The sequence below is a fragment of the Megalops cyprinoides genome, chromosome 16 (assembly GCF_013368585.1).
Source record: "Megalops cyprinoides isolate fMegCyp1 chromosome 16, fMegCyp1.pri, whole genome shotgun sequence".
Lineage (NCBI taxonomy): Eukaryota > Metazoa > Chordata > Actinopteri > Elopiformes > Megalopidae > Megalops > Megalops cyprinoides.
In genome coordinates this window covers 7,287,886-7,309,469 of record NC_050598.1, presented here as the reverse complement: position 1 = coordinate 7,309,469, position 21,584 = coordinate 7,287,886, and the positions used below count along the sequence as shown (strand labels likewise).

At 48.3% G+C, this 21,584-nt stretch overlaps 1 protein-coding gene across 1 annotated transcript in view; it reads left to right on the top strand.

Annotated features, from left to right (window-relative positions):
• The window catches only part of si:ch73-211e3.1 (trithorax group protein osa), a 68,286-nt gene extending 47,500 nt beyond the window's left edge, over positions 1-20,786 (top strand). Inside the window, exons 3-5 of the mRNA XM_036547545.1 lie at positions 17,046-17,162; positions 17,546-17,618; positions 18,385-20,786. Coding sequence (XP_036403438.1) covers positions 17,046-17,162; positions 17,546-17,618; positions 18,385-19,433 — 1,239 coding nt within the window. The 3' untranslated portion in view covers positions 19,434-20,786. The remainder of the gene's footprint in view (positions 1-17,045; positions 17,163-17,545; positions 17,619-18,384) is intronic.
• Positions 20,787-21,584: the final 798 nt, after the last annotated feature.

Here is a 21,584-nt window from a genome sequence, read left to right as displayed (position 1 = left end):
AGTGTGTGTGTTCTTACAGAGCTGATTCTTTCGGTCTGTGAGGTGGGGAACAGAGTTCAGGGTGGTGTATGTGTGGGGGGAATGCTGAGTTCAGTGTATACAGTATAGAGCAGTGTTCAGGCTAGTGTTGAGTCCTGTATGTGTGTGGGAGTATTGTGTTTGGTATATGAGGTGTGGAGCAGTGTTCAATGTGGAATTGTTTATTTGTGTGTGAATATTGTAATATGTAAGGTGCAGGGCAGTGTTAAGGGTGGAGTAGTGTATGTCTGTGGGAATTATGTGTCTACTGTGTGAGGTGGACAGCGGTGTTCAGGGTGGAGTATGTGTTGCTCAGGACAGGAGAGGAGCCCGTGTCAGCAGCTTTCTTTAGCTCCCTGAGCTTTTATTTGCAGAGGAAGAGAGAAGGGGGCGGGGCAGGGGGGTGGGATGGGGGGGGGGGGGGGTACTGGTGCAGGCAGATTCTTAACACAAATCCCGCCAGCGTTTTCATAAGGAGGGTGAGACGACTACTGCACTACTTCCTGTGGGAACTGGAACCCTACAAACACACATTGATACACAAATATCGACAGATATGCGTACGTCTATAACGTAGTACACACATTGCCATAGACCACGCGCAGACACACATGCGCGCGCACACACGCTCCTGAGGGACGTGTGTAGTTTTGTTTCTGAAAGTCCTCAATCATTGCTGTCGAGCCAACAGCACAATAGATTACATATACCTGCACCGAGAATTCACTGACCACCATTGACTGGATCCTCCTCCCTCTTTCATTTCTGTCCTTTTGTCTCTCTCTCTCTCTCTCTCTCTCTCTCTCTCTCTCTCTCTCTCTCTCTCTCTCTCTCTCTCTCTCTCTCTCTCTCTCTCTCTCTCTCTCTCTCTCTCTCCCTTTCTTTCCTCTGCCTCTGCTCCTTTGTCCTTTCTTTCTCTCTTGAACTCCAGGCTCCCTGATTACTGAAGGCAGCTCATATTTAATTCTGTCACTTTATTTCTCAGCCTTTGCAGAGGAAGAGAGGGAAGGGGAGGGGGACTGGGAGAGAGGGAAATGGAGAGAGAGGGAGAGAAAGGGGGGGCAGTGGAGAGACAGAGACAGAAAGGAGGCAGACAGACTCAGACAGGCAGTCTTGGCGACGGAATTCTGGGAGCAGCGGACGGGGGGGGGGGGTACACACACACACACACACACACACACACACAGGCTGTGTGTCAGACACACACATAGGCACACAAACAACACACCCTCACACACACACATACAGTCTCTATAATAGACACACAAGTAGGTAGTCACGAACAAACACACTCGCACGTACTGACCGACTGATATGAAAAGACAGCCACACTAACTTACACAAAGAGACACACACACAATCCCACTAGCTCTGATCACGTATTGGAATTAGGAGTTAGAGGTCACTGGCTTTGTTCCAGGGATGAGGGCAAAAAAATAAAAACATGATTTTTTTTTGACGGCAATAGGAGTCGCATAGCAAACATTACTTGGATTTCCTGTGGTCGAGGGAGGCTTTCCAAATGAGAGAAAAAGAAAACAAAAAAACAAAACAAAAGCCCTGGTCTCCCTGCCGGTCCAATCCCTCACTGACCTGCTTATGTAACTTGCTATCCTGAAGAGAGAGGGGAACAGCAGCAAGTTGGTAATGCTGAAATATTTGGCCACACCCTTCAATTTTATCACTCCTACTTATGTTGTGTGAAAATTGTCATATTTGGTCTAAATTGTATGCTTTGCTGTGTAATTACAGTTCATATGTGCTTGGTATCTGTGGCAAACAAAGAAATACTACGATGCATTAAGTCATCTCTCAGTTTCGGAAGAGCGTGCCTTTTCAAGCATGAAATACCAAAAGTGCTACTGTGGAAAAGCAAGAGGCGAGGTTCATGGTATTTGTTAACATATTCGATTACTTCTGCCTAACATTGCAAAATGAAGGCATGGCAAGGAAGCATGGTGTTTACCACCTTGGGAAAGAGGTGAGAAATTAAACCAAAAAGAGGACAATGACTAGAAGAGAGTAGAAAAGCTCATTTAAATTTCTCATGATTAGTTATGTACAGGATGCTGACACTTACTTGTGAAGCAGACAACACCTGTGAACCACTTTTTTTTGGCTCATGTGAGGGGAAACAATGCATATTGTAATGTTTTCAGTAATTATACCATTTGCAAAAAATCATATCTTTATTAATACAGTTCTGAGTATTTTAGCCTCCAGTTACAGTATGATGAATACAGTTCTTTTTGCAAGCCATTTGATTTTATCGCCTCGTTCATAACTATCACTGGATCAATATTTTACTCCTCATTCTGTGGCTTGTAAGTGTTCAATAAATATTCAGTCAGTTATTAAATTGTTTATGTAGTACCATGGATTTATGATGATATTAATGTAGCAGTATCCTTTGTCTTTGAGTAAATTGACACAGCTATAAATAGTTCAACATTGATTTTTTTTGTGCTATTTGATGGGATCTCTTTCTTTACTTTGCATTTGAGTTATCTCAGCATATGGTATATGGAGGTTCAACTGTTGAAGCTGTTTTACAAATGATATGCCTTCACATATGTGAGACTTTAATTTGCTGAACAGTCTTTTTAAACCAAAGTCATCACATCACCCCAAACATTAAAAAACATAAAACTTGTCATAGAAATGCTCTCAGAAATGTTCAGTACTCATACTGACAAAAGCTGCCTGATCTCACTGATTATAGTTTTTGAAGTAATTGCATTCAAATAAATGCGCTCAACCATGCTCCTTTATAGGGCAAAAAAATGACAGTTTTCTTGGAAGGCAACCTCACCAACGTGGAACCCAGAGCACGGGAACTACGCAACACCATCTGATTGGCTCAAACTGATAATTCTACTGTTTATGTGACCTATAATTGGCTCAAACCCTCTTAAGATTCTGTTGTGTATGTGATGTTTGGTGTTGGTCTCTGCTCTTTAAATCCTTATACGTGATTGCAGACACAGCACGCAGGGGTTTGTCGTAGACTCAGGGTGGCGGGCGCCGCGAGTGTCCTTGGCAAGCGCAGGTCCATCCATTACGTTTGCAGCCGCTGCCCCCGCGCCGCCCCCACCGCCATTTGTCCCGCTCCGAGTTGCTCCCCCACAGCGGCCCGCCATCCTCCCCGGAGCCTGCCCCCACCCCTTCACGCAGAAACGGCTCCCCAGTGCTGAATTGGACCTTTCCCTGGCGAAGGTGGTTAATATACCCACACAGGTTTGCTTTTACACTCCTTCCAATGCATTCACCATGACAGACGCAGAAGGCAATTTGTTGTCTTTTGTCAGCTTGCTTCTGAAGCCCTGAAGCCCGGGGGGGGGGGGGGGGGGGGGTAGCTGTCTTGCTCTCCTCAGGGCAGTCTTCCCATCCTCGATACAGGAAGAAGACAGAGAGCAACCTGCAGAGTGCCATACCGAATAGGGAAGTGTTGTCTTAAGCAAATAGATAATGATATTGATCGTGCAAAAGCTGCAGTGAAGTTGCCCCACCTGGGACTTGTACCCGCAGTGCAATCCGATCAGCAGCCCGGGGTCTTGGCCGCTGTGTACTTATTTGCCCGAGCAGCTAAGGTCTCCCTCGCACAAGCTCCCCCAGCAGAGTGTTTGTTTTGGTGGGGGCGCCAACCGCAGGTTGTTCCTGGCACAGCCAAACTGGAGGCAGGGAAGCACTGTGGTGCTGAGAGGCTTCGGACAGGACACAGCACTTCTGTCTGCGCTGCAGTGCTGGGCAGAGTCACAAAGAAAGGGGGTGATAATTTGGCATTTTGCTGATTGGAGCAGTGGAAGTCCTTTTTTTAACGGCAGCTTTTGGCTGTCTGAGAGTCTAGCTCGCGAGGGTCAAGTTTCAGTTATTGGCACAGTTACGCAAGTAAAAGGCCTCAAGCGGGCTTAAATACTGTTTCTATAAAATCAGGTTAGACGCAGGTGCGTGTGTGCGTGCGTGTGTATGAGCATGCTTGTGTGCGTGTTCATGTGTGTTTGTCTGTTTTGGGGCATAGATTTGGAGACCTGGTATCACCACACCTACACACACAGACACACATATACGTACAAACAGTGACACACACGCACACGCACAAGCTTACACAGGCACTTACATGCTTGTCACTTTAAAAAGCTACAAGCATGTAAACACTCATGCAAAATATTTCGGAACAGAGCAGTTCTGACAGGAAGGGCTAAGGATCCATCGAGGCAGAACTCAGCGTTTTAAAAGAGGGAAAACAAGGAAAAATACGTGGAAAACAAACTAGTTTCAACAGCTCCTTAAAGACTAGCCATAACAATGTGGTTTTGTGTTTGGAAGTCATTTGTCTGACAGCGCTGGGCGTGTGCGTGTCAGTGGAGCCCTGCGATTGGCTGGATGTGATGCAAGAGGGTGTTGACTTCTCCCGTCAGTAAGCTAGCAGTGCGGTGTGAAGGTTAGTGCACCGGACCCTTGGGTAAAGAGCGGGGCTGGGCGCTGCTCCTGTGTACTTGGGCAACACACAATGTGTTCACTGCACCAGTTAAGAGAAGTGAACTGACTAAGTGTCTCGTACGTAAATCTGCAAGGCAAATTTGATGTGTCATAGTATGTGTTTGCGTTCACATTGCACTCGAAGTCACTCTGCAATGCATACAGCAAACAGGCTGGCAGCACCTGGCGTGTAACAGCAGCTGTTTGCGTTGGTTTGATCTTTTTTCTCTGTCTGAATAAAGATAACACGGAGCATTCGTCATATTTTCTCTGAAGTCTCGTCTGAATGATGAGTCTCTCACTTTTGGGAAAAAAAAAGCAATTATCAGGTCTGAGAGAGGCCATCAACAAATAATGACAGAAAAATACTAGGAATAATTACTTTTAACGTCTTTGTGAGTGACATCAGGACAGTCATTACAGATGTCTCTATTTTGGTAGTTTTTGTACGCAGTTTCTAGTTGGTAATTATCAACGCTAAAGGGTTGGGAGTATCGCCTTGAAAGCAGAATAATAAAAATGGATTAACGCACGGCGTGGATGTTTAATCGCTACGTATCCTTGCTTTACCCTCATGATCCACAGAAGTGACACGTATGACAGAGGGTGAGGAAAACACCAAATCGGTTTCATAAAGGACGACATGTGCCGGGGGGGGGGGTCTCAAACGGACAGCCAGCGTTTGCCTGTAAACAACATTACGTGATTAGACGGTGGAATGTAAACATATTGTTTGTTCCGAGGAATCCGCGGCATTAACCTAATTCAGCCAGGATTACCATGTGTTGCCGGGGGGCATATGGGAGTGAGGTAGCCACGGCAGAAGCGATGGAGGAGCGCAGCAGAGAGGGGATTAGGACCTGACGTTTCGGCTTCGGCCTAGGGGCAGATGATAGCCTTTTTAAGTGGAGGCCTTTCAATTTCCTCCCTTTCCGTGAGTGTAATTTCTGCGTCTAGGCCAGTTAAGCAGAGGCACTGTGCTTCAGACATTACTTCAGACATGCTTCAGAAAATGAAGGCTTTGTGCATCGAAATAATAGATAGATCTCTGAATTTGGCAAGACAGTCATCAAGTTCTACCGTGCTCCTTAGAAGTGATTAAAAAAAGCAATCAAAAGTGGTTTAAATTTATTTTTATCAATGGTAAATGTATTTATCATGGTTTGTTTTGTTCACAGATAGCGGTTATAATATCCTGGCATTGCAAACCCCATGTCTTTTTGTGGATATATCCAGTTCCTTATGTCCTCTGGGTGTCCCACTGCATCGTGTGTAAGACACATCGCTGTCACAATATGCCACTCACAGTGACGTGTGTTTTAATAGGGTTGTTCTGTGCACAACGGGTGGTCGACCTTACTTCAGGGAAACATAGACGATATCGAGGTGTCTCTCAATCACCAGCAACAGAACAGCTTGACTGCATGCAGGTTGGTGTAAAAGACTGAACCAGGTCTGTGACTGTGGCTCTGGGACTGCCTTAGGTTTAATACGTTGGATCAGCATCCAGGGCCTAGCCTGGTCCTCCAGGTGAAGCCGCAGGGGAGTAAACTCGGGGTTCCATTCCTTGACGCTCAACCTGGCGGGGGTCAGGTGGCATCGAGAGTGAGGGTGGGGCCTGGATGAATAATGAAAGAAGGGAGCCTCTTTGGATGCTTGCGTGGCGGAGACTCTGGGGGAGGGAGGGTGTCGCCACTCAGATGGATCTCGGCTCAGCCCAACTCTCTGTACTCCCCCGCTCTGTGGCCAGGAAGTGCTGGAGCTTTGCTCCACGGCAACCATTCCAGAGGATACTTTGAAGGGGGAGGGACAGAGGGATGTGGTTGGGGCGGGGGGTGGGGGGGAGAGTGTCAGGTTTAGAGCATCTCTGCTTGATTTCTCAGACCCCCTGGGCCCTCCGAGAAGGTGTTCACGGTAATGGGGTTTCTTATTCCTTCCCTCTCTCCTTCTCTCTCCCCGTTTTTCTCTCTCTCTCTCTCTCTCTCTCTCTCTCTCTCTCTCTCTCTCTCTCAGTGACCTCTGTCTAAATTGAGGATGAATAATTAATACAGCCCAGCCTTTCTCTAATGGTTTTCGCACAATGAGAGCAGTGTTTGGGAGCGGGCACTTGTATACTCACGCGTGCATCCACATTCCTCCTCTCTGCCGGGACCCTTTCCCTCGCCACCCTGGCCACAGCTCAGGCGCTGACGAGAACAGCATTCTTCCCCTCGCTCTCATCAGTGCAACCGTGATCACCATTACCGCCATTATTATTGCCATTGACAGTCCCGCTATTCATTTTAACGCTATACTTGTTGTAAATGGTTAGGAACCTTGTAGTTGTGATGGTGAGCCACAATAGTTGACGGAGAGAGCAGAGTAGGAATGTATAGCTGCAATGTCATGCCGGAAGCCTCTGTGGGAATAATTCTGACAGGAGACAGAGGAGGAAGTGGGCGGGTGCCCACTCAAAGTGCAGAGGTGTTTTTATTTTTAATCTGAGCTCCTGGGGAAGCCTCTTTTTCAGCAGGGGACTTTTGTTCCACACCAAGTCCAAGATCGACAAATTTGTGCCAGTGGCTTCCTGTGCGGATTGTAATCTCTTTCTCGCACCTGCGGCAGGACTCCGGGCAGTGACCCTCGTTCCCACTCGAGAGGGGGAAATGCCTGGGCCTAACAGCCCTTTAGATAAACAAGCAGGAGAGGAGGAATGCAGCTCATCTCCCCTCTCACACAGATCCATACCGGACACAGCTCTCAGGCTGCTCCCGGGCAGCCAAGGTACAGCCCGGATTTGATCTCGCATTGCCAGGGTTTTTGGGATGCCCCCATGCTTAAGTGGCAGTACTCAAACAAGTCAGAAACACTGGGGTTTGAACCCACAACCAACTGGGGTTGGAGTATTCTAAATCACTGAAGCTTTTTCAGGATTAAAATGGACATGCATCTCAGGCACGTTAGAAAGAGAAAATCTAATTCAATAAGGTTAACTTAATGCATGTTGTGTATTTCAACTGTCAATAACAGTCTGGAGTTAAATTGTATTCATATGCGTTAAATGTATTTTCTCTGGTCCAGTTCCCTTAATGCTTTTGTAATTTAGCTGAATAAACCTTGGAGTTGTTTCATTGTAGAGGCACACTGTAGCCCACTGAACCATACCTCCACCCCCCCCCCCCTCCCTCCACGCAACAAGAATGTTCTTTGAATATTCAGTGGCTCCCTTGACACTGTGAGAATGCAAACATCCTTTGTGTTGATGAATATGTGCGAAGACAGAGTGTGTGTGTGAGCGCGTGCATTTGTGCATGTGTGTGTGCGTGTCTGCATGAACGTGCGTGCATGTGTGTGTGTGTGTGTGTGTGTGTGGGTGAGAGAGAGAGAGAGAGCGAGAGAGGGAGAGAGAGAAGGGAGGCAGCTGGGGTGGGGGGTGAATATCTGCCTTTTGGTGTTTTCTGAATTGTATAATTGGATCAGTTTTAAAGTGGAGCTTTTTTTCCTCTCTTCTTTCTCTCTCTCTCTCCCTCCCTAGAGGAGTTCACCAAGCAACAAAGAAAGAGGTTCTTTCTCCCCTTTGAAACAACAGCTGTTGACAATGGTAGAGAGAGAGGGAGGGAGGGAGAGAGAGAGAGAGAGAGAGAGAATAGCAGTGCCAGCAATTTCTGTCTCTACCTTTTCTCCTCTGTGTCCTTCTGTCACCTTCCTCTCTATTACTGCCCCTCTCTCTCCATCTTTACCCCCTCCCAACACACACGCATGTCTGCCTCCATTGGCCATTAGAGAGTGCCCTACCCAAACATACCTAAACCGCTATGAGATACCAAAACCTCTGAAGAGTTTGAGAAAATTTCCAACAATTCAAACATTAAACCATTACATAAAGGCAGACAAAATAAACGCATGCTTGCGTTTGTGTCTTTGGTTATATAGTAGAAGGCAGCTTGAGCCCATGGCGCATAAAAAGCCTTGAAAGTCAAAAACAAGCATTCATCAACTGGGTCATGTGACCTGTCCAAAGCGGTGAGATGGGTGAGCGTGTGAAGCTGTGAGGCATCACAGCAGTAATCGACCATTGATTTTGGCCTTTGTATCCGTACTCGGGTAGCCAGGTAAACAGGTAGCCAGTTACTGAGGTACTCAGGTACTCAGCAGTTGTTGTTAACATACCAAATGATCAGTTAACGTGGGCAAACCGTTAAAGTGAACCCTTTTGACACCCTTGGTGACAGGTGTTTATCGAGGTGCGTGCTCCACAATGCTTAAACGCTCCTTGGCGGAAAACGCAGACGGCTGTTAGCATGCCTGTGAGATGTACGGCGTGGCGACGTTGCCGTGACGAGGCCCGGGGGGGGGGGGCGGGCATCACATCTCTCACGCCAAGAGCGGTCCCACGCCGTTGGAAGCTGGACATGCTTTCTTTTGTCAGAGCGGAGAGGCTGAGCTCGTCCCAAGTGACCTTGCCCAAAGGAAGAGCAGGGAGAGAGAGGAGGGAGGGGAGTGGGAGGGGAGTGGGGGGGGGGGGGGGGGGGGGGGGTTCACAGATGGCAGGAGATATCAGTCCGGGGTGATATGGAAGACACTGCTTAGGAAGAGCAGAAACACATTAACCTCTGCTCTCGTGGAAACAACTGCCCTGCACTTTATTGGGGGGGGCAAATGAGAAAAATCTGTCAGATAAGCACAGGCGTAGACAGAGAGATGGCGGGGGTTGGGTGGTGGATATCCACACGCCATCGCCAGAATAATCATTTTGTTCCATTCGGTCTCATTGAGAGCTGCAATCAGCTCTAATTAAAATGACCCGCGTAGCGGGGCCTTATCCGAGAGAACGCCGCTTGCTCCATATCGGTGACGTGACCGGGCTCGCCGGCACGATCAACATCTGAATTCCATTGGATAGGATGCAAACACACGCAGCCAGAACTACACCAAGCCACCAACACCCACCAATCTCCCATTACCCCTGGTCAGAGCAAAGCTCGTGCTGGACATGAGGATTAGCAGTCCTGACAATTGGAGCATATTGTGACAATCACTGTAATTTTTCAGAATAGTCCTACTGCTGGCAGACCATGCAGAGTAGTAAAAGTTTTACCATAATCCTGTTGTGTTTGTAAAGGAGAAGAGCAGGATGGAAAGCCCAGAGGTGGAGTGCAGAGATGTGTAGCAAGGCCCCGGCACTCACTTGCTGAGAGTGCAGACGAAAGGTGATAATCTGAGAATGATCTGAGATCGGCTGCTGAGGCTCCTTCCTGCGGCTCGGTCGCCTCTCAGGGACTGCCCAGTCTCACCAACCTGCAGCACGCCTGTGCCAAGACATTCTTTTCATCAGCGGTGAGCTGAAACCAAGCGCTGTGTGTGCATGTGTATGTGTGTGTGTGTACCTGTGGGGGTATTTTTGTATTAGTGTGTGTGTGTGTGTGTGTGTGTGTGTGTGTGTCTGGCCCGCAGTGGAAGAGTGCAATGGATTAGGGGTGGGGGTGCATATGCCAGTAACAGTGCGGGAATTCAGAGCGGTGTTTCAAAGGATCCCAGGATAGTTTACAGGCTTCAAAGAGGCGAGGGCTGGAGGGAAGAGGCAGGCGAGGGCTGGAGGGAAGAGGCAGGCGAGGGAGCCTCTGCCTCCCCTCCTTTGCACTGCACTGTCGGGAGCCAGCCGGACTGCAAGCACTCTGCTCTTACCTCCTTATTTCCCTGTATTGCAATGCAAGTCTGTCTCTCTACCTGTCTGTCTCTGTCAAACTTCATCTTTCTCTGTCTACCTTTGATTGTCTCTGTAAAACTGTATGTCTTTCTCTGTCTGTCTTTGTCTGTTAAACTGTATATCTGTCCCTCTCTGTCCATCTGTCAATGTCCACCTACAGTATCTGTCTCCCTGTCTGTTTGTCCCGGGTCTTTTGCCTGAGCCAGTGTGGCTGGGACTCTGAAGGAGAGTGGGGGGGCCGCTGTGATGTCACCTCGCCAGGAGCCATGGTTACAGTTGCCCCGTTGCCGAGTGGCTACCAGTGTCCCGGGCACTGCCATCCGGTCAGGGCTGGAGTGGTGGAGCGGCTCCAGTCCCTGCACGGCCCAGCACCCGTCCACTGCTCTGGAAATAGGTCAGGCGTCACATACATTATCGTCCCCCACCCCCCTAACCAAGCCCCCCCCCCCCCCCCCCCCCGCGCCCCACGTCGTGCCCCCTGCTGGCGCCAAAGTGGTCGCCTCATCGCACAGACATCACCGCTGAACTCGTCTGCGTCACATCAGGTGGAGCCACCCCATCCAGGACGAGAACGATGGATGCCCCCCCAAATCTCAGAACGTCACTGTGGCATCACAGGCAATCCACTGCAAGCACTATACGTTGGCTGCGTGCTTAGTTACTTCAGAAGAATTGTGCTTGTCAAGCTCTTCTACCCTGATGGATAATGTAGCCTTTTTCACATCACTCCACAACAATTTTGCCCTACTACAAAACGTGCACATAAAGTTACAGAATACAGCTCGAGACAACTGTCCTTAAAGAATAAAAGGACTAGACCTTACTTTGCTCTTGTGAGCTGTGCTTGGAATGTGCATGTGTGCAGCGCTACGGCAGGAATGGAAATGGGACAGCGGCGATCAGATGCTAATGCTCTGCCACTTCCCTGGATCCACTCCAGCTCTCCGAAACCTGTTTGCAGAGCACCCCCTTCTGTGTCCCAGTTTTTTTTCCCTGGCGCTGAGCTCGAAGCAAGGTCACACAGAGTAACATAGCAAAAACGCCGAGCTGTACTCACCAACTGGGCTGCCGTTTGGGCCCCTGTCCTAGCATGCCCCTCCCGCTCTCCCTCTCTCTCTATCGCTCTCCTCCCCTCTCTCTCTCTCTCTCTCTATCGCTCTCCTCCCCTCTCACTCTCTCTCTCTAGCTCCATCTCTCCCTCTCTCTCTCTCTCTCTCTCTCTCTCTCTCTCTCTCTGTAGTTGCAGTTTCCCATGGCAATTAAACTTCCAAGCTGGTGAAAGGAGTTGACTATATATAAGCCGTTCCTGTTTACGGAAATGCTGTGAGGACAGTGCAGTGAGACCACAGGCGCCTCAGCCCTCATTACTGGAACACCAATGAGGGGCCCCATCAGCATCTATGCGAAACAGCACAGATGGAGAAAAAAATAATAATTGCAGACCCTAACATTGACCGGGCCAAACAGTTTACTATGGGGTCTCCGACCTATCAGAGGTCCTGTTCCTTGAATGCCAGTGCGGGTCACCGTTTTCGTTACGACTTTGCACCGTAATTGTTTTGGATAGGAAGTCAAATGACTGGTTGGCCTGCTAATTGTCCAATACTTGATGTAAAAGCTGCACTTGTCAGGCCCTTGTGGCCACAGATGCATTTTCTGGTGATTTACCCACCTGATGCAGTGAGGGAGGGTTAGCCCGCCATGTGTGGAGGAAAGTCAGCATTTCACCTGTACCAGCTTCTGCCTGTGGGCAATTATCCTCCCATCACTGGTTTTATCACCACTTCCCAGGCCTTGCCTTGAGTGACCCCATGCAGGCTGGTAATAAGTGAGAGGTACGGTGTTTTCGTTGGTCATAGCGTGAGACCTGCGGCTGAAGAATGGTCGCTTTGCCCTTTTTACAAGTGAACCAGTCTTGAAAGTCACGTGTCCCTAATGATGGTAATTATCGCAAGGCCACCGTTGAGCACGACAAACAGCTGAATCACGCTGCGGAAAAGGTTGTAAATGTAACTGTGTGGGCAAGGTGTGTCTGTGGTGGGCTTGCAACAAGCGCACTTTGTGTGGCTCTTGAAAACACCAATTGCAAGTCACAAATATAAAGCTACACTTCCTTATAAAAAGGGGTGCCCTGGTGGAAGATAGTATTCAGTGCACGCGTCTGTCTTCAAAATCCATAAAACGCCCTTTAATTTTTAAGAAACTGAAAAACAGACGCAGCCGTTTGTAATCCTGATCACCTACTCCGTAGCCGAAATCCATTCGCAACAAAGGCAGACGCCCAGTGGCAAAAGCACAACAGAAGCTTGGCGTAACACGAAGCGGTCGCGGCAGCGGCTATCTCCCGGGAGCAGGATTGACGCGGACAGACATCGACTTGCGTTCGTGCGCGTGTTACCACTTCTCATTAAATCCCGGCGTCGGAGGGAATGGAAAATGAGGGAAGGAGCGCACGTACGCACCAGAAAGCAAATTAGCGACGGCTACCCTTCGTAATGAGGAGTTCGCACTGAGATCATTATTTGTGTCTCCGTAGCACACCTCAGATTCCAAAAATGTATCAAGAATAAATCATTTATAGACGTATAGTTAAAAAATATAAACAATGCCCTTTGCACCTGAGTGATCATCGCGTGCGCGGGAAAGTTCAGCACAACAGTATTGTGTGTGTGTGTGTGTGTGTGGAAAGTGCCCCGGCAGTCATGAGATGGAAAGACTTCTGTTGAAGCGAGACGGCATGTTGTGAGAGGTTTGAAGTGGTTACTCATTTATGAAAGTGGCACTCTTTATTGTTGAATGTTTACAGTAGCTAAACAGACAAGTGCGCAGTAACGTTCTCTCTGGGGAACCTTTCGGAAAGGGGTATTTTCGTTTTCTTGGTTTGTGCTTGGTGGACTGCAGAATTTTGAGTTTTTGAGTTTGTTTGAACGTACGCCAAAATACAGCCTGAATATAATAAAATATAGCCAACACATCGCTAAAACCTTCACAAACAACCGGTTTTTGCGTTTCATTTCACGCATTCATATCAAGTTAGAGGGAGAACCCCTCGTACCGAGAGCCAGACCTATAAAAGCTTACAAATTCTTGTAAGATTAGAACATGCACAGCCTCACGGGGAAGACATGCGTGCGTTACTTGAAAAGGAGGGAACAATACCAAGTATTCGCTGTGCTGCCGTGAGAAGGTAGCGGGGCGTGTAGTTTAGCTGGCTTTCGAAAGGGGAAAAAAGGAAAAGCTGCTTCATCAACAGATCTGGCGCTGCTGCTTACTTTGGCACGTCATTGAGCTCACTGCAATGTATGTCCTCTGATCAGGGAGGTCCTTGGAAGCTGGGAACACTTCAATGGAATGTCCAAGCATTCTGCACTCACACAATTTGAAATACACCAAGAGATACGCTTACATGTTCGTGGTCATTTTTATTAGGCTACGATGCGCGTTCTTTCCATTGTCTCCCGTCTGCGCTTGTGTGAAAATAGGAGGAGACGGGGATTCTAATGGAACAACACCTAGTTTAATTTGGAGGCTTGTGTACTGAAGGGAGGGTGACAGGCTGTCCGTGCGTGACAGGAGCAGACGCTGGAATTCACCCACGTCGAATAGATAAGCGCTGCTCTTGCCGCTGGCCGCACACGATGCGTGCCTTCCCACTCCCCGTACAAATGAGAACGCATTGCGCGAGCTGGCGAACGGAAGAGGGGGTCCAGGGGCGCCATCTAACGATAATGATGGGAAATTACACTCCAGGGCTCGAAGAAGAAAAGGGTGTCGCGCTAAAAACAAAGCCTGCATTTAGCGTTAACAGTAGCCAATTGTACGGATGATGAAGCAGTCCTGGTGCTTTTCCATGCTTAGTAAGACATATCTGGGAACCGGATTAGGCAGGCTTTGTGAAATACACGCGTTGTATAAATGGGTGTGGGTTTGACAAGATGCCAATCGTCTCAGTGTACTGATGGAAACAGCGTAGGGGGAGTAGGCAAAAAATTGTAAGACGCCCAAATCTGGAGGAAACTAGCCACTGATTCTATCTTTCTGTCTGTCCACTTTCAACTCTAACTTGATGCGGGGGTGAGGGCAGCGGTGATAATTAATGTAAGATTAACATTTTAAGGTTTAAACAGGAGAATGGGAGCCAACTTTCTCAATACAGCTTAATTGAATGGCACCGCAGGCTAGTCTAATGGAGCAGATACTCAGCTGTGGCTGCAGCACAGCGTGCGATATTCATGGAGATAATTTTACCTTTCATACTGGGCTCTTGAGCGCCGACTGTATATGTATGACTGGTGCTTTATAGCCTCCAAACGCCTTGTCTGGTGAGCACTAGCGGTGGAGTCTGTCTTGATTGATCGTAACGTTTGGTTAAAGCAGAGAGAAATTAAAAAAGAAAGAACGATCTTGCTTAAGAAGAGGCTAGTCGAGATTAATATGTCCATTTTTGCCTGTGGAGAGGGAGGGCCCGAATTATCTCTTAATTTCAACGGTGCACCTCTTTGGCAATGTAGACCTGCAGGTCCAGGAAATTTACCTCCGGCTTCGGTCCAACTTTGAGACGTAATACAAAGTCTGTATTCACAGAGTAAGACTATATTTTTCAATGTAAACACTATGTACTATCATTAGTACACACAACATAATAAATGTAATAAATAATACAGACTTATCCAAATTTCATGAATGCATGAATTAAAGGTTATTCCTTTATGAAGACAATACGGCGCATTGAAGGATGGCAGGACAGGCTATTTGTCGTGAATGTTGATTTATTATGTATTTAATGTGATTTCCTTTAATATGTAATGTAGCGGGTGTATTACAATGTAACACAGACAGAGGCTCCAAGATTCCAGCTAAACAATTTCAGTGTGCAGTATGTAAGGGGAATTCCATGTCCCCCAGCCGTGTTCTCTTTCCTACCTCCTACTTTATACTCGGCACGATTCTTTTGTATTGTTGTTTTAGTGACCCCGTTCGGGAGAGATTTATGATCGGAAGAAAAGCTTCCAATGTCGGATGTTGCAGTGACAACAGCCCGCGGGCACAACATCAGAACAATTAGTCATATTATTATGAAGCTCCGCGCCGCTTCACCAGACAACCACCCGCGTGCCCACGCGGACACGCAAAGCTAAGGAGGACGGCGCGCTTTTGCGTGCCGTAGGTTTTGTACGTGAGACATGCATCCTTGTGTCAAAAACGGAGAGACCGTACATCCAGGGCGCAGTAGTGTCATGTGGTGTCATATCGTGGAGAGTGCCTGGGGTCAGGCATAGCGGTGGGAGGCAACAATATGAGCGGTGTGTTGGATCCCAAATGAACTCATATCTCCATGTGCTTTCTGCCATTATTTCTCATGCTGCGTGAAAGATGGATGCTATAGTATGGTGTGCACTGAAATGGCGGAAAGAGCCAGTCTTACACAGCAGACAGGTTTAAGCTCAGAATACACAAACACACACCCTCCCGCCTCTCCAGTGCTTTTCCAATTCTGCCAGGCCAGGGAGAGGATCAATAGCCATTACCAACACTAGTGCTGACAAGTCATTCATTTCCACTGCAGTGAGCAGCAATACTCCCAGTGGGATGTCATTCTGTGGCCATGGCCATTCGCGCATAATGACACCCAGTACATACGGAAATTTGTGTAAGAGCATCAAGGCTTGTGGACAGCTAAGGGTTCAAAACTCCATCGAAAATCCAGGATTTGTAGTGGACGCGAGTATGTCATCATGCTCAAATCAGCATTCTCATGTGCATAACGCAAAAAAATATGTATATTGATTGCCAAGGCAGAAGACCATCGATCAGAGCAGGTCTAATCTATGTTTCATGTAAAAGCCTTGAAAAATTCCTCAGAGCCCTCTATCCTCCACCTTTTTTCATTTGAGAAATAGTTTTTTTTTTCCATTTTACCTTTTATTTTTAGCTTGCAGTTGTATAACCAGGCTAGGTGACCCATGAATTATGTACCCGCAGTGAGACAACAACGGTTTGTAAGCAGAAGAGGATTGTGGGGGTTCAGGAAGAGGGAGGAAGTATTCTCCATGTGAGAATGCCTGATGGAGCAGCCTCCCCGGAGCCAACACAAACAAATGCTAGCGGCTCTGGGAACCTGCCCGGCACAGTTATTTACAGCCTGCTCTCGGGGAAGGAAGCCTGGCTGGGTCACAAAGGGCAAAGGCATTTTGTTTTGGTCCACTCTGAGATTTGGGGAATTCAGCTCGAACTGATTCACCTTACCAGAAGTGTTGACTCGAGCTTGCTCGAGGTCCTTGGGTGCTTCATTCAGCAGTGCTCAATCTTTGAAGTTTCTGGTTCTTGCCATCAAAACTGGGCTTTAACACTAAAATGTAATTGCTCCTGTCACAATCCTGTTTTTTTATTAACATTTCCTGTGTTTTGGCCATATTCTGCCACCATGTCTTTCTATTAGGGCTATTCCGATTCCTTTTGGTCATCATTCTTTATCGTTCTGTCCTATTATCTCCAGTAACATGGAGCAATCTATTATACTCTGTCAGGATTTATGTATATTTATTGTCATTGCAGCCACTTCTCTGAACAGTGCTGTCGAAGTTCTCTGCCAGGATGCAGTTTTAGTGATCAATGTATTGGCAGCAGTGTGTGAGGACTGCTCTTGTGCCCTTGGGCAAGGTGCTTAACCTGAATTGACTTAGTAAATATCCGGCTGTATAAATAGATAACATGTAAAAATTGTAAGTCCCTGGATAAGAGCGTCTGTTGAGTGACTGTAATGTAATGTATTGGTTTGTTAATGGACCTGCCCATCAATTGTTCAGAGCGGTGATACATTGCTCTTTACTGATCCCTTCTGACCTGTCTCTGTTTGCCTCAGGATCAGAGTCCCGGGATGGTGCCGCGACTCCAGGATCCCTCCACTGTGCCCCGCCCCGCCCAGGGCAACAGCTACAACCTGCTGAAGAACCAGCTGATCAGGAAACAGCTCCTACAGGTCAGTCGGGCACTGGCTGTCTGTGTGTGAGCCTGGCGATCAGCCAGTATGGTCACCTCTGTAATCTGTTCTCTTTCTGAAAAGTTTGCCTTTGTCAATGTCCTCACATTGAATGATAATGCATGACAATGTGTGTGTGTGTGTGTGTGTGTGCGAGTGTGTGTGTGTGTGTGTGTGTGTGTGTGTGTGTGTGTGTGTGTGTCTGTGTGTGCGCATGCGAACCCGTGTGTGTGTGTTGTATGTCTCATTGTTGATTCAAATAAAGCAGTCAAACGTGTGTGCGCAGCAGTGTGGCCTAGTTAGCCCTGCAGTGAGTGACAGCGCGGGTGAGTGAGTGCGACTGTGACGAGCAACAGCGTGACACTTGTCTGCGCATCTTGCAGGAGAAGCAGAGGCAGATGGAGCAAATGAACGGTGGCCAGATGTCGGACTGCCAGCAGGTGGCGCCATTCCAAGGTGAGAGCGGCGCAGGGCTCTGCATAGTGGTGGCAGGGATGAGAGGAGGGCTCAGCGACCCACACACAAAATAGCATCTGCACATTTTCCATGTAGTTCCTGATGAATAATGACTGTGGACCTCGACTTATCAGAGACATCTGTACAGGCGTGGCTGAATACTGATCCAAATGGCAGAGGTCCGAGCCTGTAAAGGAAATGGTTTCAAAGGATGTGTGTTAGGTGTTTACACTAAAACTGTGTGAACGATGCAAAAATTATAGATCCAAGCCGGACACTGGTATGTTTCTGCTGACTGAGGAAGGAACTGGCTTGGAATACATCCTCCAGAGATAATATTCTGTGTATAATATGATTCAGCCTTTCCGTTGCAGACAACTTACCTGCTCAGTTTAGGGAACTCCATACCTGAGATTTCTTTGTGTTGTGAAAATACTGTACTCTCTTGTCATAACACAATCATCTGTTATGCTGAATTTCACATTCAGAGTAACGCTGAAGCTCTGTAACATGTTGTGAGCACCAAGTGAAAATGTTTCTGAGTGAGTCAGCTTCGAATGGGAGCCAGTTCAAATGGACAGAGCAGTGTCCCTGTGCCCCTCCCTCTGTCTGAAACAGCTGCTTGTTTCTCTGTTTTTGTAGCGTCTCAGATCTCCGATTCCCGTAAGCAAACCACAGTCCTTTCATCTGTAGCCTGGAATTACCCCTCAGAGGCCTCTGACGCACTCAGTCATGACGCCGTGTTTGTCTGTCTCCTCTGCTGTAGGTGTGGGCCGGCCGGTCCCCCCAGAGTGCGGCTACCCCATGGGGAACCCCCCAGCCAGCCCAGCCATGATGTCCCACACACCCATGCTGTCCAACCGAATGGGCATGCCCCCGGGGCCCCTGAACCAGGCCGTGCGCGCCTCCGGGGCCTTCATGGGCAACGCGGGCCCCAAGCAGGCCCTTTACCACCCGCCTCAGCAGTTCGGGATGCCACTGCAGCCGGGGCAGGGGATGATGGGAATGGGCACACCACCCCGGCAGCCCACCCACCACGGCCAGACACCAGCACGGTCGGGGATGCCAGGGCCATCGTTCGGAGGCGGGCCCCTGCAGCCCCAGCACCTCAGACACGCCCTCCACCAGGGCTCCGCACTCCCGCGCATGCCATTCAACCCCCAGCAGCCGTCACAACCGCAGTCGCAGCTGTGGCAGCAGCAGCAGCAGCAGCAGCAGGGCCTCCCACGCATGGGCTGCGACAGCCACATGGACCCAGCACTCCACCAGCACGCTTTCCCGGGCCGCGGCGCGGGCGGAGGACCTCCTCCATTCTCCCAGCAGCCCCTCCGCTCTGGCATGCCCGGAAATTTCACACCCCACCAGACTGGCGCCCCGCCCCCTAACCAGGTGGCCCCCAACTTGCCCGGCAGACACATGCAGAAGCTGCCGCCCGGGCACCCCCTCCCCCCCATGGCCCAGCAGGCCCTGCGGCCGCGGGGGCCTCTGTCTGCCATGGCTGGGATGAAGCCGGTCCCCCTCGGCATGGTGCCCCCAGCCCACGGGATCGCCCCACCCAGCTACCACTCCTCCTCCGGCAAGCACATGCCGGGGTTGGGCTACGGCAACGGCAACAGTAACGGCAACCCCGGACACAAACTGCCTGCATACGACTTCAGCCAGCACCAGAGCAACGGGGGCATGCCAGGAGGGCCAGGTGGGGGCGGTGGAGGTGGGCCCGGTGAGGTGGACTTCATAGACACGCTGGTGAACTCCAACGAGGACTGGCTCAACAACCTCACCATGATCGACGAGTACCTGGAACAGAACTCGTAGTGAGAGGGGGGGAGACCCCCTGTGGACTGCCTGTTTGTTTGGGGCCCCGGGTGGGGCGGGGCTTGGTGGGGTTTCCAGGGGCGGGGCCCTGTTACTGGAATGCTCAGAGCCATACATGACTGGATCTCGTGTGAATAAAGTTAGGAGCGATGCACTGCAGTCCCCGCCCTCCCTCCACCAGCCAGTCCCTGCCAAGAAATGACATCACACACAGAAACACATGGAAGTGCACCAGCTGGAACTCCAGGAGCTGTCGTCTCACCTCAAGAAGCCATCGAGATGAACTTCCTCATTTCTGCGTTTTTTTATTTTATTTGATTTTTTTGCAATGTGTTTTGCAAAGGCAGGGATTGCAGAGCCATAAACCTGGTCTGTGTCAGTGACGCCATGAGGAAGCACCACAAGTCCCAGAAGTCCTTGCCCATAAGTGAGTGCTTTCTGTTCAGCCATTACATCAGGTACAGTGCAGACACTGTGATCAGCAGTGGTGAGATCCATGTACGTGTCCACCTCTGATGCAATTGGCAGGCAACACTGATTCCCATGGCTGCCTTTGTTTCACAGCAGATCAGATGAAATCACCCAAGGCAGTCTAATTAATCACGCTGGGCGGACCTGACGTGCTTCTCTCTACAGAGTATTGCACAGACGTCTTTCCAAACATCTTTGAGAGTCAAGGGCAGCCATAACAGTATGAAATCAATTCACTTTAATTTTCTTGCATCCATTTAATGAATTCATTAAAGCTAAATATCCTGTATACAGATATACAACCATCCCCAAAAATAAATGTGTGGAGTATGGGTATCTGTAGATAAAACATGGTATGGAAAAAAAAATTAGTTTAATAACTTTCTTCTATAGAGGAAGCAGCCATAAACGCTACTGTATCTGCTTGCTCTGTGATTTTACCATTGTCAGTCAGTTACAAACTCTTCATTCTAAAAAGATCCAAATTACAAACTACTCTGCTTTCTGTTTCTCCACCAGTACAAAATTTGAAAACTGGGAGCAGGTGAAAAAGCATCAGCATGCATTTCTCACTTGACCCAAGGACACAGTAAACCACAATTCTGATTGGACAGCTACCCAGACGCCCTTGCAAATAATGCACACTTGACTCTGAATGGGCCAGAGTTGCCATTATGATGCCTATGAGCCAATCATATCTGGGAAACAGAAGCGACTTATACATGCAGAGAAAAGCTGTTACCCTGTAATGGTGTCACTTTTCACTGATTGCATAAAGGAAAGGGAGGGAAAAGGATGGCTGCTTCTATGGTAACGGCAGTCGGAGGTCTCTGTTTTGTTTTTACTTTGTTTTCATTGTGAATTGAGGGAAGTTAATCTACAAGGGGCTTGTACATAGTAAACTATTTTGTAAATTATGTTTTCTCAATCTATGACATATTAAAAGAAGTACACATATTTATACTTCTTTTTGTGCAAATGAATTCAGAAGATTTCTTTTGTAAATAGAAATGAAAATGGAAAAACAACAAAAAAATAGTGATGTAAAAAAACATTGATATTATAGCTTACAATGAAATCTGTTTTACAATAGGAGAATCCTTTATTTTAATTTGTTTTGAATATGCAGACAATACAGTTAGTTTTTTCAGTAATACTGTGTATTACAATGTTGAAATATTTGTTATGTTTTTGACATAACACCGCTCCTGGTACTCTGGTCTGCTCCAGGGTTCTGGATTGTGATGGATTGGATTTCGAGGGTGCAGGTTTCACACAGAACCCTAGCCACTCTGCGCCCCTCCTCCACTCTCTCTCTCTCTCTCTCTCTCTGTTAGTTCTCCAAACATATTAGTACAGTTAGAGAACATGGGTCAGCTGGGTTACCCTATCGCAGTGTCTAATGTCCTTTTTATCACTCCAGCTCCACCCACACCACTGTCTGGGTCTTTCATACAAACCAGCAAGTCAAAACACACACACACCACACCCATGCAGCGAAGTGAATGGTCAAGAAGTTTAGCAGACCTGGATGCTACCTGTCTCTTAAGAACTGAAGACACCCCAAAGGGCACCTTAAATGGGGAAGATGGTCTGAAGGCTGTCTGCATTTTACAGAATGACCAAGAGCACCTGGATGATAGATGCAGACAGTGCAGGATCACTGCCTATTGTGGCTGA